Source organism: Diabrotica virgifera, chromosome 4 (genome assembly GCF_917563875.1).
Source record: "Diabrotica virgifera virgifera chromosome 4, PGI_DIABVI_V3a".
NCBI classification, from domain to species: domain Eukaryota; kingdom Metazoa; phylum Arthropoda; class Insecta; order Coleoptera; family Chrysomelidae; genus Diabrotica; species Diabrotica virgifera.
The window spans coordinates 167,881,656-167,896,809 of record NC_065446.1 but is presented as its reverse complement, the minus strand read 5'-3'; the positions used below and the strand labels follow the sequence as shown (position 1 = coordinate 167,896,809).

The 15,154-nt window shown below is 33.1% G+C and overlaps 1 protein-coding gene across 1 annotated transcript in view; it reads right to left on the bottom strand.

The window, feature by feature from the left end:
• LOC126883732 (sodium-dependent dopamine transporter-like) overlaps positions 1-15,154 on the bottom strand; it is a 241,325-nt gene that overhangs the window by 133,796 nt on the left and 92,375 nt on the right. The window contains exons 6-7 of the mRNA XM_050649395.1: positions 9,658-9,791; positions 6,129-6,268 (exon numbers count right to left, since the gene is read on the bottom strand). Of these exons, the coding sequence (XP_050505352.1) occupies positions 6,129-6,268; positions 9,658-9,791 (274 nt within the window). The remainder of the gene's footprint in view (positions 1-6,128; positions 6,269-9,657; positions 9,792-15,154) is intronic.

The window sequence follows — 15,154 nt, the reverse complement described above, 5'->3', positions numbered from 1 at the left end:
ATCTGCAAAAATATACAGGGTTTCCCATTTAAAGTAAATAAGTTAAGGGTATTTCCGGTGAAACCGGAAGTGGAGTAGTAACAAAAATATGGCATCAGATGCCTTTTGCGTCACTGTACTTGCATGCAAAGTTTCATAAATATTGTTCTTTTCATTTCAAAGATATTTGCTTGGTTCCATACTTTATCCCAACTCTGTATATGTACATAAATAGATTGCTACAGATAATATTATTTATTTTCATACATACAAGTATATTTATGGTTTTCCAATTTCCTTCAAACATGTATGTACTCTGAAGAATTAAAAAATGGAAAAACGTCTTGCTCATTTTTGACCGAATTATTATATTGAAAGTATCTAAAAACGATTTGATCAAGACAAATCAAATCGTTTTATGATATAAGCACTCTACATCCTGCACATTTTGATACAATAAAAAAATGGTATACCTTTGATGGCATTTAGGTAAATCACTTACTGAAAAATTAGGAAAGTTTTATTCTACCATATCTGCGACTGCAATTAGAGAGGAACTCATGGATTTTGCTGATAAATGGATTGTATTAAAAATAGGATTTTGCAAAGTACTGTGATTATAGAAGATGGAGTTAATGATGAATATGTTCAGCCTACAGAAAATATGAAGGATGCTATTATTAATCCAAGTGATAATGAACATAAAGTAACAAATGACAATGTTGATATCGTAGAAACCTCACCTCCGTGTGGTACTAAAAAGTGTAAAGATTGTATAGCTTGCTGTTACGCTGTTTTGCATAAGTACAACTTATATCAGTGTATCTAACAATAAAACACGAAAACGTTTGTTTTCTATACTTCCACAAAATTTATTATATCTAAGTGACTACAGCTGTTTCGGCGGAGTGCCTTTCTCAAGTAATATAGTTTACAATGTGTTTGCCTTTTTAATCTTCAACTGAAGAGGTTGAGGAGTGGGGAGCTGTTTGTCTCGAGTTGGTCATTCAGAATTATATCTGTATTTTTCAGTTTATTAATTTCCATAGATTCTAAAAAAGATAGCTTAAGGCCTTTATTTTGAATATGTAGAATTTGAAACTCTTCATTGAAAGAATGATTATGATCTAGAAGGTGAAGTGCGTATGTAGAAGTGTCTGTTTTTCTATTGTTGAATGCCCTTTTGTGTTCTGCTATCCGTTTGTCAAAAGTTCTGCCAGTTTGACCGATGTACGTTTTCGGACAGTCACCACAAGTTAGTTTGTACACACCACTCTGTAGTTGCTTTCTCTTTCGGCTTTTATTGTTCTTAATATATTTGCTTAAGTTGTTGTTAGTTCTGAAAGCTGGTGTTATTCCTTTCTTTTTTATGTATCTGGCTATTGTTGTTGTTATCTTGCCAGTATATGTGAGAGAGCAGAAGGTACTGGGTTCTTTCTGTGGTGGTGGATACACTAATTTCAGGGCTTTCTTATGGAGTTTTTGGTTTAAAATTTTGTTAACTGTTTGTTCGTTATAGCCGTTGTTTACTGCTATTTGTTTAATGATGTTTAGTTCTATTTCGAAGTTATTTTTTGTCGTGGGAATTTCTGTCAGTCTATGTATCATGCTATGGTAGGCTGCTAATTTGTGTTGTGTAGGATGGGATGATGAATTGTGTATAGTTGTGTCAGTATGGGTAGGTTTATGATATATGGAGAACTCATGTTTGTTGTGTAGTCTGGAAATCGTTACATCTAGAAAGTTTATAGAGTTATTCTAGATGTAACGATTTCCAGACTACACAACAAACATGAGTTCTCCATATATCATAAACCTACCCATACTGACACAACTATACACAATTCATCATCCCATCCTACACAACAAAAATTAGCAGCCTACCATAGCATGATACATAGACTGACAGAAATTCCCACGACAAAAAATAACTTCGAAATAGAACTAAACATCATTAAACAAATAGCAGTAAACAACGGCTATAACGAACAAACAGTTAACAAAATTTTAAACCAAAAACTCCATAAGAAAGCCCTGAAATTAGTGTATCCACCACCACAGAAAGAACCCAGTACCTTCTGCTCTCTCACATATACTGGCAAGATAACAACAACAATAGCCAGATACATAAAAAAGAAAGGAATAACACCAGCTTTCAGAACTAACAACAACTTAAGCAAATATATTAAGAACAATAAAAGCCGAAAGAGAAAGCAACTACAGAGTGGTGTGTACAAACTAACTTGTGGTGACTGTCCGAAAACGTACATCGGTCAAACTGGCAGAACTTTTGACAAACGGATAGCAGAACACAAAAGGGCATTCAACAATAGAAAAACAGACACTTCTACATACGCACTTCACCTTCTAGATCATAATCATTCTTTCAATGAAGAGTTTCAAATTCTACATATTCAAAATAAAGGCCTTAAGCTATCTTTTTTAGAATCTATGGAAATTAATAAACTGAAAAATACAGATATAATTCTGAATGACCAACTCGAGACAAACAGCTCCCCACTCCTCAACCTCTTCAGTTGAAGATTAAAAAGGCAAACACATTGTAAACTATATTACTTGAGAAAGGCACTCCGCCGAAACAGCTGTAGTCACTTAGATATAATAAATTTTGTGGAAGTATAGAAAACAAACGTTTTCGTGTTTTATTGTTAGATAAAATGAACTTCCATCAAGTAACGGTCGAATCCATCAATTATATCAGTGTGCTTATCCAAATTGAAATAGTATAATATAAAGCATTTATTAACTCTTCCAGTGACACAAATATATTGCGAAAAAAGCTTTTTAACGTTGAAATACATAAAAAATCGGTTAAGAAGTACACAAGATCAGTTTTATGCTAATGGCTATAGAAAAATAAGCTTTGTATGAGCTTAAAAATGATGAAATAATCGACGAATTTGCTCAAAAATCTATTTTATTGCGGAAATTATTGATCGAGAGTTAAGTAATTATTTTATAAAATAATTGCAAAAGAATATTTAGATTATTGCGTTGTATTAACATTTTAAAAATATTGTTAAATTAAAGTATTTGCACTGTACTTGTATTTGTACTCTCTTGTATAATTGATCTACTAAAATGCAACTTAATACATAATTGAAAAATTCTCAATTTTATTTTATTTGTACCTTAATTACATCAAATTCATATTATATTTATTTAGGAAATTGTGGTTCTGTCTTACTGCATACAATATTGTCATACATGTCAATTATTGTTTGTAAGATTTATTATTCGTAAATGAAAAAATATAGCAAATTAAGAAAAAAATCATTTAGTTCAAAGTTTTATGTTTGATTCAAAAATAATTTATATTTTTGTTTTTTTTTATTTTTTTAAATACCGAATAAAAGATCCTGATAATACAAGGTAAAATGAGAATGGGAGGCCGCTTTTCTATAAAATCACCGGGCCGCTTGAAAAGTTCCAGCACGCCACTGGATATTATCTACAGTAATTACTGTAGTTTAATGAACGGGAGTATTTCTCACTGTTTTCATAGTTCCTTCAACATTTTTCTAGATTATTACGGTCAGCATGTTCCTCTAGTGGTGCACTTAATATGTTATTATTATTTAATATTTATTAATATTTTTATAATAATTTAATATTTAATATTTTTTCCCTTCTGTACAATTGTTTTGTAGTCTGTTTTTTAGTTATATTTTAGTGCCTATTTCTATTTCTTTTTGTATTAAATTTGATGTGAAGTTTCTAAATTTTAGTGTTCCTTCTACAAGGTTGAGAGTCTCTTCAGTCATCCAATGTTTTTTCCTATCTATTTTTTCTTTTTGGTTTGTGTTGTTGATGGCTTTAATGATTCACTTATTTGTGTAATCCCATGTTTTTTCAGTGTGTCTGGTAGTTCCTGGAAGGCCAGCTTTTGCTAATGGTGATATCTCTAACATATGTAGTCATAAAGGCAATATGCAACATTGTAGCATTTGTGCAGGTCCTGTATTCAGTTTATGATCTAAAAGTAATTTCTTGAGTTATATGAGTACGTTCCTTACTTTAACCATGCTCCATAGTAAATATTTTAAAATACCCATATGTATAAAATCAGAGTTTGGTGTTACCTTACCATGAGAGGATAGTATCATAAGGTTTTGTCCTATTATTTTCCTCATGATTTACTATGGGATCACAAGCATGAGAATTTTACTGTCGTCAATGCATACGGTTGTCTTTTTAATGGTAAATGACATGCTATGACTTTTCGACATGCTATGAGAATCGAAGGAACTGTTTTCCAATAAAATCGTCCCAGTAATGCAACTTATAAATAGTAGCAATGTAATTTTAAAGTCATCTACATAAAATTAATACAGTGAGGGCGTTTGAGTTGGAATAAATAATTCATTATCTCGAGAAGGGGCGAATTTGGAGAAAAATCCTGAGACAGGTTGATTTTTATTTTTAAATTATGACTTTTTGGCATATATACCATACTAGTGACGTACGTATGATGAGAGTAGGGGTTGTGTGATAGTTCATTTGAGAGGTTATTTAATTCTCTCAGTAATATATTATTTATACAGGATGTCCAAAAAAATTTCTTTTGAATTAAATTGAGACAAAAAGAAGAATGTATGTAATTGTTTCATTTATTTCAGAATACATTTTAGTGCTGTCAGAAAATAGAAAAAAATGTTTATTTGACAAAAATAAACATTGTTTTTCGCTTAAATTCAATGTTAAAACTGCTCCCACCTGTCTTTTAGCAGTTTGAACATTGAATTTAAGCGAACAGCAATGTTTATTTGTGAAATAAATATTATTACCTGTTTTTCTGACAGCAGTAAAATGTATTTTGAATTAAGTAAATTACGTACATTCTTCTTTTGTGCAATTTAATTTAATAAAAAAAATTGTACACCCTGTATAAATAATTACTCAATATGAATATGTCAAAGACAGAGTATGTTAAAATAAGGGATGATGAAGAAGATTCTGATTTAGAAATTAGAACCACAAAAACATGTAAAGGATATAAATATCTCGGATCTATAATATCTAAAGAAGGCACTACCAAAAGAGACATCGAAAACAGAACGCAGCAGGGTAAAAAAGCAGTAAACATTCTAAGCTCTCTACTATTATGGTCTAAAGATATAAGACAAAAAACGAAATTGACAATATATCGTACCTTGGTAGAGGCTATTATGACTTATGGGGCAGAAGTTGGCAGATCACGAAAAAATATAGAAAAAGGATAGAAGTAGTAGAAATGGATTGTCTAAGGAGAGCGTGTGGTATATCAAAAAAAGATCATATCAGGAATGAAGATATTAGAAGGAGGACAAATACTGTATATTCCAGTGTAGATAGAATTGAAACGAGACAACTAGTGTGGTATGGTCACGTGAAACGAACGAATGAAGATAGATGGCCAAAGAAAAGTTTAAATTACATACCACAACAAAGAAGAAGAGGAAGGCCTTCAGTTGCCTGGGAAGAAAATGTACGGCACATCACGAGAGATAGAGTCATCAAAGAAGACGAATGGATGGACAGAAAAAGATGGCGGTCGAAATGCGAGAAGCGGCAGAGGCTGTACGAACCTCGCTTATAGATAGATAGATAAATAATTACCTATGTTAGTGTTTATATTACTGAATAGAGAATTAAATAACCTTTCAAATGAGCTATCACACAACCCCTATTCTCATTTAAAAAAATCATCGACTACGTCATCACGCCCAGATAGATGACGTCAATAGTATGATATATATGCCAAAAAGTCATAAGTTAAAAATAAAAATCGACCTATCTCAGAATTTTTTCTGTTCAAATTCGCCCATTCTCGAGATAATGAATTTATTCCAACTCAAACGTACTCACTGTATATCTGAATTGCCAATATGAATGAGTCAGTTAAAATGAAATTATTAAAAGAATGTTTTACGTGGTTTTACTAAGCAACAAAAACAAAATGTATTTGATAACGATTTCCGAAGTGAAAACCGACACGTCAAATAAACTTGACATTATTTTTAGTGAATGTTTTCAGCGCAGACAAAACATACTCACAGAGCATAGGTAAGATTCATATTAAATGAATTAAATTATTTATGAGACATAATGTGTAATGAAAATTAAGCTTAATAAAACTCACCGCTTACCTGTGTTTTGCTAAGCTTTGATAATTCTGGTTGAAGATAATACGAAATACCTTTCAAAGCACCTGGAAGCATCAATCCTCTTATTAGTAATATAGTCAGAACGACGTAAGGCATTGTTGCCGTTACCCATACTACTTTACCTAAAATTAAAATAATTTAAGAATAATATATTCTTCTATTTTCTGTTGTTGTATTGTTAGCATAGGTTTGGAATTCCAAACCGAGTTTGCCGTGACGTTTCGTTACAGCTGTGCGTTATATTATTACGTAAGAACTAAAACAACAAAACTAAAGCAAACTGTTATTGGTAAATATATGTGACCTTAGATTAACGAAACAGGCATAAGACATAGCATAAGACTACATCCCATATAAACATAAACCCACCAATCTCTTTAATTCGGATTGCTATAATTATCTACGCTCCAGGAAACGCTCGATGTTAGACATTTTTAATAGGGATTGGATTACGAACAAGGAAATAAGACTGAGAACAGGAGTGACAAATGCCATATAGATAGATAGATTTAAAGAGCTGGCCTTTTGGCCTATTCCACTGCGACCTTTTCAGATCTATTGTGGTCCTCTAGTCCTAGTTCTCTAGCCTGACTCTTTTTAAAAAGTCTAATAGCTTTGAGACTGAACCTTCCATGTAGCTATTTGTCGGTGGATTTTCTTCTCCAAATGCAAATTAGCGCACATTTGCCATAAGCCAGACTGTAACACTGACGTAGAATGTGTTCTGCTGTTTCTTCTTCCAGGTGACAGAATCTGCACGGGTCACCATCTGCCAATCCCATCAGCTTCAAGTGCCTATTCAGCTTACAGTGCCCTGTTAGCAGACCTACTATGGCTTTGACTGTTTTCCTGTCTTTGTTTATTAGGTCTGCCGTAAATTTTAGCGAATCTTCTGTAATGAGCTGTTTCGCCTGTCTTTGATCTGGTGAATTCCTCCACCATTCCAAAGATTTGTGAACTACCCACCTTCTTGTAGCCGTTCTTGTAACTGCCTTTGCAACGCCGCGGAAGGGTTCCGATGCCGCTCTTTAATTACCCTTATGATCCTCGTGCCCCGGTACGTAGGCTACCGTAACCTTGCTACGGTCTCCTAGTTTATTTATGTTACACACACAATCCCATAGTAGCTTAGAAATGACAAATGCCATAGAAAGAATTATGACCCTTAAGTGGAACTGGGTGGGGCATTTAGCTGGAATGTCGGATAACAGATAAACATAGCAAATAATACACTGGAGACCAAGACAAGAAGCATATCGAAGTAGAGGTCGTCCGCCAACTAGATGGTCTGATGACATAAAACGGATAGACAAAAATTGGATGCAAACAGCACAAAACATAAATACATAAAAAAGACTGCGAGAGACCTATATCCAGCAGTGGATAGATCCCGGTTGAATGATGATGATGATGAAGGCCCCCGCAAAATCTGCAAATATTTATCAGTTAGACCAATAACTATTTGGTACATTTTGTAATATTTTATATTTTTGGATAACATTATGTAGATAGTTTTGTAGCAAACCCTAATAACGCTATCAAACTTTTGTAAGATTTTTAACCTATTTCATGTGAAAGCCTGAAGTGTTTCAATCTTTGTTCATTTCTGAAATGGTTAAACATTTTCCCTTTGAAATCCATACCTACTAATTAGTTAAATATTTTACGTAAGTCGTATGTCAGGTGTATCACCCTCGACGTTCGTTGCAATTTATGTTTTGACTTATTTGATTGAAAATGAATCGTACCGCATGGGAAAAGTTATAGCGGACGGACTTTAAGTCTGGGTGTGTGTACATTGTAAATCCGAAATGATCATTTACAAAGTTTATACATTGTAAATCATGATTCGGTAGTGCTGCTTGTAACATTCAACGTGCCATGGTTTGTGTATTTCTAGTTCATCTTTATTGAGATTTTAGTACAGTACTCTAGTCAGTACGCATTTTTAGATTTCAATGGATTTTACTATTTTATGTAATAGAAAAAGAAAAATGTTAATTTATGAATAAAGTCTTATCTATTGACCAAAAATTTTTGGTACACAAATGTCAATTTAATTTTTTATAAGGTATCAGTTTTTATTAAACAAGTAATTGAAAGTACAACAATCATAATAGTTATTAAGGTACCAAGGGTATTATAAGGATAATAACGCTTGAGGTCACTGGTGTATATACCGAGGGCCTTTGGCCCGGGGGATATACATTGACCGAGAGCGTTATTATCTATAATGCCCGTGGTGCCTTCAACGTTTAATGTCCGACTAAATTATTCTTTATGATATGCAAAAAATTTGAATGAATTTTGAATTAATTAGTTTTCAAATAAGTATATTTACCAGCAATAGTCCTAACGTAATTGTGGTAACCATAGTTTTACTTAGGTTATTATTTGTCAACTTGACAGTATTTAACTAGTTATTTAAATTTAATGCCCTAGGGCGTTATTTTTAAAAATAACGCCCTAGGGCATTATATTATACTTTCAGTCGGAAAAATGAAAGAATAGGGCCATTTATCGATTGTCATTTGTTTCGAGCGTCTGTCGTATGTTGTATAATCTGTGATTGATAAGTGATTGATGTGATCGTTCATGGGTACACGCTGTGAGTGTGAGCTCGTAGATAGAGGGGATATTTAAAATTTCACGAGCACCAGTAGTGACAAATCAGTGAACGTTCAGTGGAAATTTGACATAAATGTCAAAGTGATTAATTCAAAATATTGAAATCAAGAACATTAATAGGAAAAATTATTAGTTGGTCAAAGCGCTGTGGTGTATATTTTTACCTTAAATATAATTACGTTTTAAATACTGAATTTAAGTTTTTTTAATATGTCGTAATATGTAATTATAAATTAATCTAAGCGCATCTACACGATAATTGTGAAAGTATTCGAAGTAAGAAATTAATATTTCATTAATAGAACGTTTAAATGATCAGAAAAATCTTAAAAAAATCGATTACAATTTAATTACTTTTTTGCGTTGCAAATATTAAGCGATAACAATTAACTAATAAATTTAAAGTTACCGGCGAAAGTTGCATTAATAATCCGCTAGTAGCGACACCAGCGAAGCTCAGAGCGTATATGACTTTTCATCGATTGTCATTTGTTTCGAGCTTCTGTCATATAATGTTGTATAATTTGCGTATAATATTAATATTCAGGGATTATACGACATACGACAGAAGCTCGAAACAAATGACTGTGAATGAAAAGCCCTATTCTTCAATTTTTCCGACTGTAACTGACTTCGAAATCATATCATTGTTTGTCAAATAATATATCAGTCGGACATTAAACAAATTTTTTATTTAAAAATCTGTTTAGAACTTTGATTATTCACAATTATTATTTAAATTAAAAAACAACTGTAAATTAAAAAAAAACCTTATTTTGCAATATATTATGGTTTATTAAAAATAGGGTTTTGCAGAAATAAAATCCGATTCATAACATTGAATTTTAAAAGGTTACAAAAATAATATTAACAATTTACTTACCAGTAGATTTTACACCTTTGAACAACGATATGTACAGTAAAAAATATATAAACATTAGGCAAAGTACCAGTTGCCATTTTGGAGATCCCATCTCGTGCAAACCGTCACTCCACTGCATTTCTAAGACAGCGCGGCTAAAAGGCAATTGTAATATTTTATTTTTTTTTAATTAAACACAATAGATATTACTAAGTACAAGCTACATATTGAAGAACAGTAAAAGTTCCATCTGTATTGTATAATATTATTTTATAAGGTGGCTTAATTATGATAAACCAATACTAATGAATTTTAGTATAGTAGAGGATCCGATATAAGAACAACTTTCACCGATGTCTTTAATGGATAAAGATTATTTGATATAATATGTAATATAGTATATTAAAAATTTCGAAAAACCAAGGGTGCCCGATAAAGCTTTACCCAGATTCTTCTTCTTCTTTAAGTGCCGTCTCCCAATTGAAGGTTGGATATTATCATTACTATCTTTGCCCTATTTACCGCTGCTCTAAAGAATTTTATAGAAACTATAGCTCTCATCACTTGGAGCAACTCAACTATTGCATCTCTTCATGAAACTATAACTTCGGATCTACTGACGATAAAGACCTGGTCTGACTCTAATTTACTCTCTTTTAACGTAACATGACGAGTTTAATATACATAAAAAGCTTAAAGAAATTACCTACACTCAGAGAAAAAAAACTCTTCACTTTATGAGAAACTCCAAAGGTAACATAATTCTCGACTTGGATGAAAAAAAGGAAGAATGGACTAACTATATAAAAGAGCTCTTCCTGGATACGAGGCCACCACTTAACACCACAAAGTATACGAATACTGGTCCTAGTATTTTAAAAGCGGAAGTAGAGAAAGCCATCAAACAGAGCAAAAATGGGAAATCTCCAGGCCCTGACCAAATACCATCAGACTGGCTCAAACTTCTGGATGACGATAATGTCTCACAATTAACAAACATTTATAACCATATATACGAGACTGGAATGATGCCACAGATATGGTTGGAGTCTACATTTATTCCACTCCGAAAAAAACCTAATACATCATCATGTAAAGACTTTAGACTAATTAGTCTCATGAGCCACTCTCTCAAGCTACTTCTTAAGATAATTCTTAATAGAATCAAGCAGAAATGTGAAGAGACAATGGGAAACAAACAATTCGGTTTCAGAGAAGGATTGGGAACAAGGGAAGCTTTGTTCTCAATGTTAACATTACTTCAACGATCATGGGAAGTACAGAAACCAATTTACGTCTGCTTTATAGATTTTGAAAAGGCGTTTGATAGAGTTCAACATGATAGGTTGTTTGAATATCTAGAAATGATTGGAATAGATGATAAAGATCTGAGACTTTTACAACATCTATATTGGAATCAAGAAGCTTCTATTCTGGTAGACGGCAAAGAAACAGACAAAATTTGCATTCAAATAGGTGTCAGACAGGGTTGTGTGTTATCCCCAACTTTGTTTAACGTATACTCAGAAATAATTTTTAATGAAGCCTTGGAAGGACAATATGGAGTTCGAATCGGGGGAGAAACTATTAACAACATCAGACATGCAGACGACACCGCGATCATGGCTGAAAATATCGAAGATCTTCAATTCCTTATTGATCGAGTCACTAGAGAATGCTCCAATAACGGACTTAACATAAATGCAACAAAGACAAAGTTACTTGTTGTTAGTAAACAAGACGTCGGCCCTATGCAACTAATTGTCAATGATGAATCAATAACAAAAGTTAACCATTTTAAATACCTAGGATGTTGGATAAACGAGACACTAAATCCGGATGAAGAAATTAAAACTCGTATAGAAATTGCAAGAGGACCATTTATGAAACTTATATCTATTCTGAGCAACTCTCAGCTGAATTTACAACTAAGAATCAAGTTCCTAAAATGTTATGTTTATCCTGTATTACTATATGGATGTGAAACCTGGATCATGAAGGTTAACATGATGAACAAATTAGAAGCCTTTGAGATGTGGTCGTATCGTAGAATGCTCAGAATATCTTGGGTTCAACGCATTTCAAACAGAGCTAAACAGAGTAGGTCAAGGCGAAGGTGACTTAATGAAGATGATAAAAAAGAGAAAACTTGAATATCTGGGGCATATAATGAGAGGTAGCAGATACATGATGCTGCAGTTAATACTCAATGGAAAGATCGACGGAAAAAGAGGAATTGGTCGAAAGAAATATTCATGGCTCCGAAACCTTCTTCAATGGACTGGTTTATCAGCAGATCAATTGTTACATGCCGCACAAGATCGAGAACGATATCGGCAAATCGTTATGGAAGCTACCCACGCCTAACAATTTGGGTACTTAAAGAAGAAGAACGTAAATAAAACAGTAGCATTATCCTATAAAGGAGCTCTTCAACCTTTGCCTCTTAATAACAGCCAGATCAGTACCGTTGATTCTGTAAAATTTCTTGGTATTTTTTTAGACAGCAACCTCAAATGGTCCCTTCATATCGATTCGTTAAGTAAGAAACTCGCCTCAGCTTGCTAAGCAATACAATCTGTCTCAAGAGAACTCAATTTAGCATCTTCTAAAATAACATATTTTTCGTTGTTCGAGTCTCATCTTCGATATGGTCTTCCTTTTTGGGATTCTAGTACAGCTGCTCAATTTGATGTCAATTTTAGATTGCAAAAAAGAGCAATTAGATAGCTGTTTGGCCTCAAAGGATCTACACATTGCAGAAGTTACTTCAGAGATCACGAAATTTTAACACTTCCATTTTTATATATTCTAGAAACGGTTTGTTTAATTCGTAAACACCTTAATGTCTTTCCATCAAGGCCGAATCATCTTTACTCCACCAGAAATTCAATCTTTAATATTTATTTACCGATTCCATCCACTGAGTTAGTAAAGAAATCTATATTATATTCCGCAAAGAAACGGTACAATCATCTTCCGTTACAAATTAAATCTGCAACGTCTTTCCCAAAGTTCCGTAAAATGACAAAATCCTATCTATCCAAAAGACCATATTATTCAATAGAAGAATTTCTTAATGTATAACTAAGAAAATTGGGTTCCATACGCAGTAGCATAAACTTGTCAGTTCCTTATGTTGTACCTATTTTATTTTATTTGTTATATGTTCAATTTGCAATAAATTGTCTTTGTCTTGGATTTTATATCTTATACTGTACATTATTGACGATTTATCTAATTTTAGTAAATTGTAGTTGTTATTTGTTATTTATATTATGTTTTTCTTTTGACTGTATGTAAGCTTTGTCCATAAAATTGTAAAAATTTTCAGTGACAATAAAGCATATTTCTATTCTATTCTATAACTGCATTTAAACGAGTCCCTAAAATTCTTCAACCATGTCACTTTACTTCTTCCTATACTCCTTCCACCTCTTATCTTTCCCTGTATTATCAGTCTTATATCGCATTTACACTCAGTCCTGTTGGACAGGGAATTGGGCAGGAAAGTGGGAAGCGTGAATGTGTAAATAGCTCAGTCGCGCTAATTATGGTGCAATAACCCCAGAGGTCAGCGATCGCAATCAGCAGTTTTACCTTTTATATTCAGCATTTTGATTTTATATAAAAGTAATATCATTGTAATTAATTTCAGTTATTTTCGATCAATTAAAAGTGAAGTATATTTGTAAAAGTTAATAAAGTGTATTTTTAAAAAGTACCTTAGTGAGTTTAAACCTTTAATTGGCACAGTGCAGTAAGATAAGTGGGAGAGTCCTTTAGTGATCCTCGTCATTTTTAAACGTTTACCCGCTAGGAACCAACTTCCAGGGAAAACCAGAGACGTTCAACCCCAGAAGTCTACGGAAGACCAGTGTCAAAGTGTAAAAATCCATTTATATGCCGAAAGACGATAAGAAGAAAGCAGAAAAGAAGCCAGTTCCTTCGAGAAGAAATGCACCAAAGCATAGTCTTCTATCTGTTAGCAAATTTAATATTTTTTCTAATCCTAATTTAATTGCTTCACAAATTTCATCGCTTAAAATTAGTAATTCTCTTGCAACTATCAGTGAATCGATTGTCGAACCTGGTGCTGCTTTTATTTCGCAAAATAGCTCAGTTGCTCAATTTAGTTTAAAAGCTAACGATAATTCTTCAAATAATTCTCCAATAAGCTTAGATATACCGTCTATAATTATTACTCCTGCTCCCGCTAGTCAATTAGATATTATGGCCGTGGCACCCGCTCCCGCTCTTGTTTTTGATGTCAATAAACATCTATCTGTCGTACTTGATTACGATGGAAACCCTAAGGAACTGCATAACTTCATTGAAGTTACTACAATGGTTCTTGATCATTTCTGGGATCGTGCTAATCCCGAAAGCTTTCAAAATCACATGTTGACTCGAGGCGTAATGAATAAAATTAAAGGACGTGCTCGAGAAGTCATTTCTGTATATGGGTGTAAAGACTGGAACACAATAAGGACCACGCTAATACAAAATTTTGCCGACTAACGCAATGAAAATTCGCTCACACGAGATATGGTAAACTTGAAGCAAGGGCCCAATGAGTCTCCCCAACAATTTCATGAAAAAATAATGACACTTTTAAACACAATTTCAAATCATATCGAACTCCATAACGATAATGAAGCTGTAAAAGCAAGCAAAAAGACATTCTTCCAACAAAAAGAATGTATGTGTACTATGTACGCACGTAAGAAGATAATCTTCTATTATATAATAGGTAATTTAAACGAAGTAAATATACTTAAAAGGTTATTTGTATTTTATTTAAAAATCAATCTAACTTTCTTATCTACCACTTTCAAAAATTTTTTATTAAAACAACAAAAAATAAGAAAAAAATATGAATCGCCCGGGAATTGAACCCGCAACCTTCCAATCTCAGTGCTAACGCATTTCTAATTACTCCATCGAGGCACTAGAAATAGACATGTAAGTTTCGGATATAATTACACAACACGGCGACATATAGTGTAAAAATGTTATGCTTACATAATATTTTATTAATCCAAAAACACAAGAATTATAATAAATAATACATTTCCTAAAACCACTAATATATTCTTTTAATGACTTATTTGCACGGTTACAGATACATACATACCTATCTTGAAAGATTAGCAATGAACTACATACTGTCAGTGTGCGCAGGCGCGCGGTAAACGTACAATTTTACCCTCATCGATTCGCCGCTAAAGAAGAATATCTTCAACAAGCCCTAACTACGTTCCTAGCAGGATTAAGGGAACCCATAGGATCAAACATACGATCAATGAGGCCTACAAGTCTCGCTGTCGCTCTCCGATTTATCCAAGAAGAGAACAATATCAGATACTTACAAAGAACCAATTTCTCATTGCCAAATAAAACTACTCACATACAACCCCAGAGACAGCCGCAGTTCGTAACAGCACCACAATGGCAACAACCCATGCCCAGGCCCCAGTTACATCAACAATTTTTTGGAAATAATCCAGGACCATCA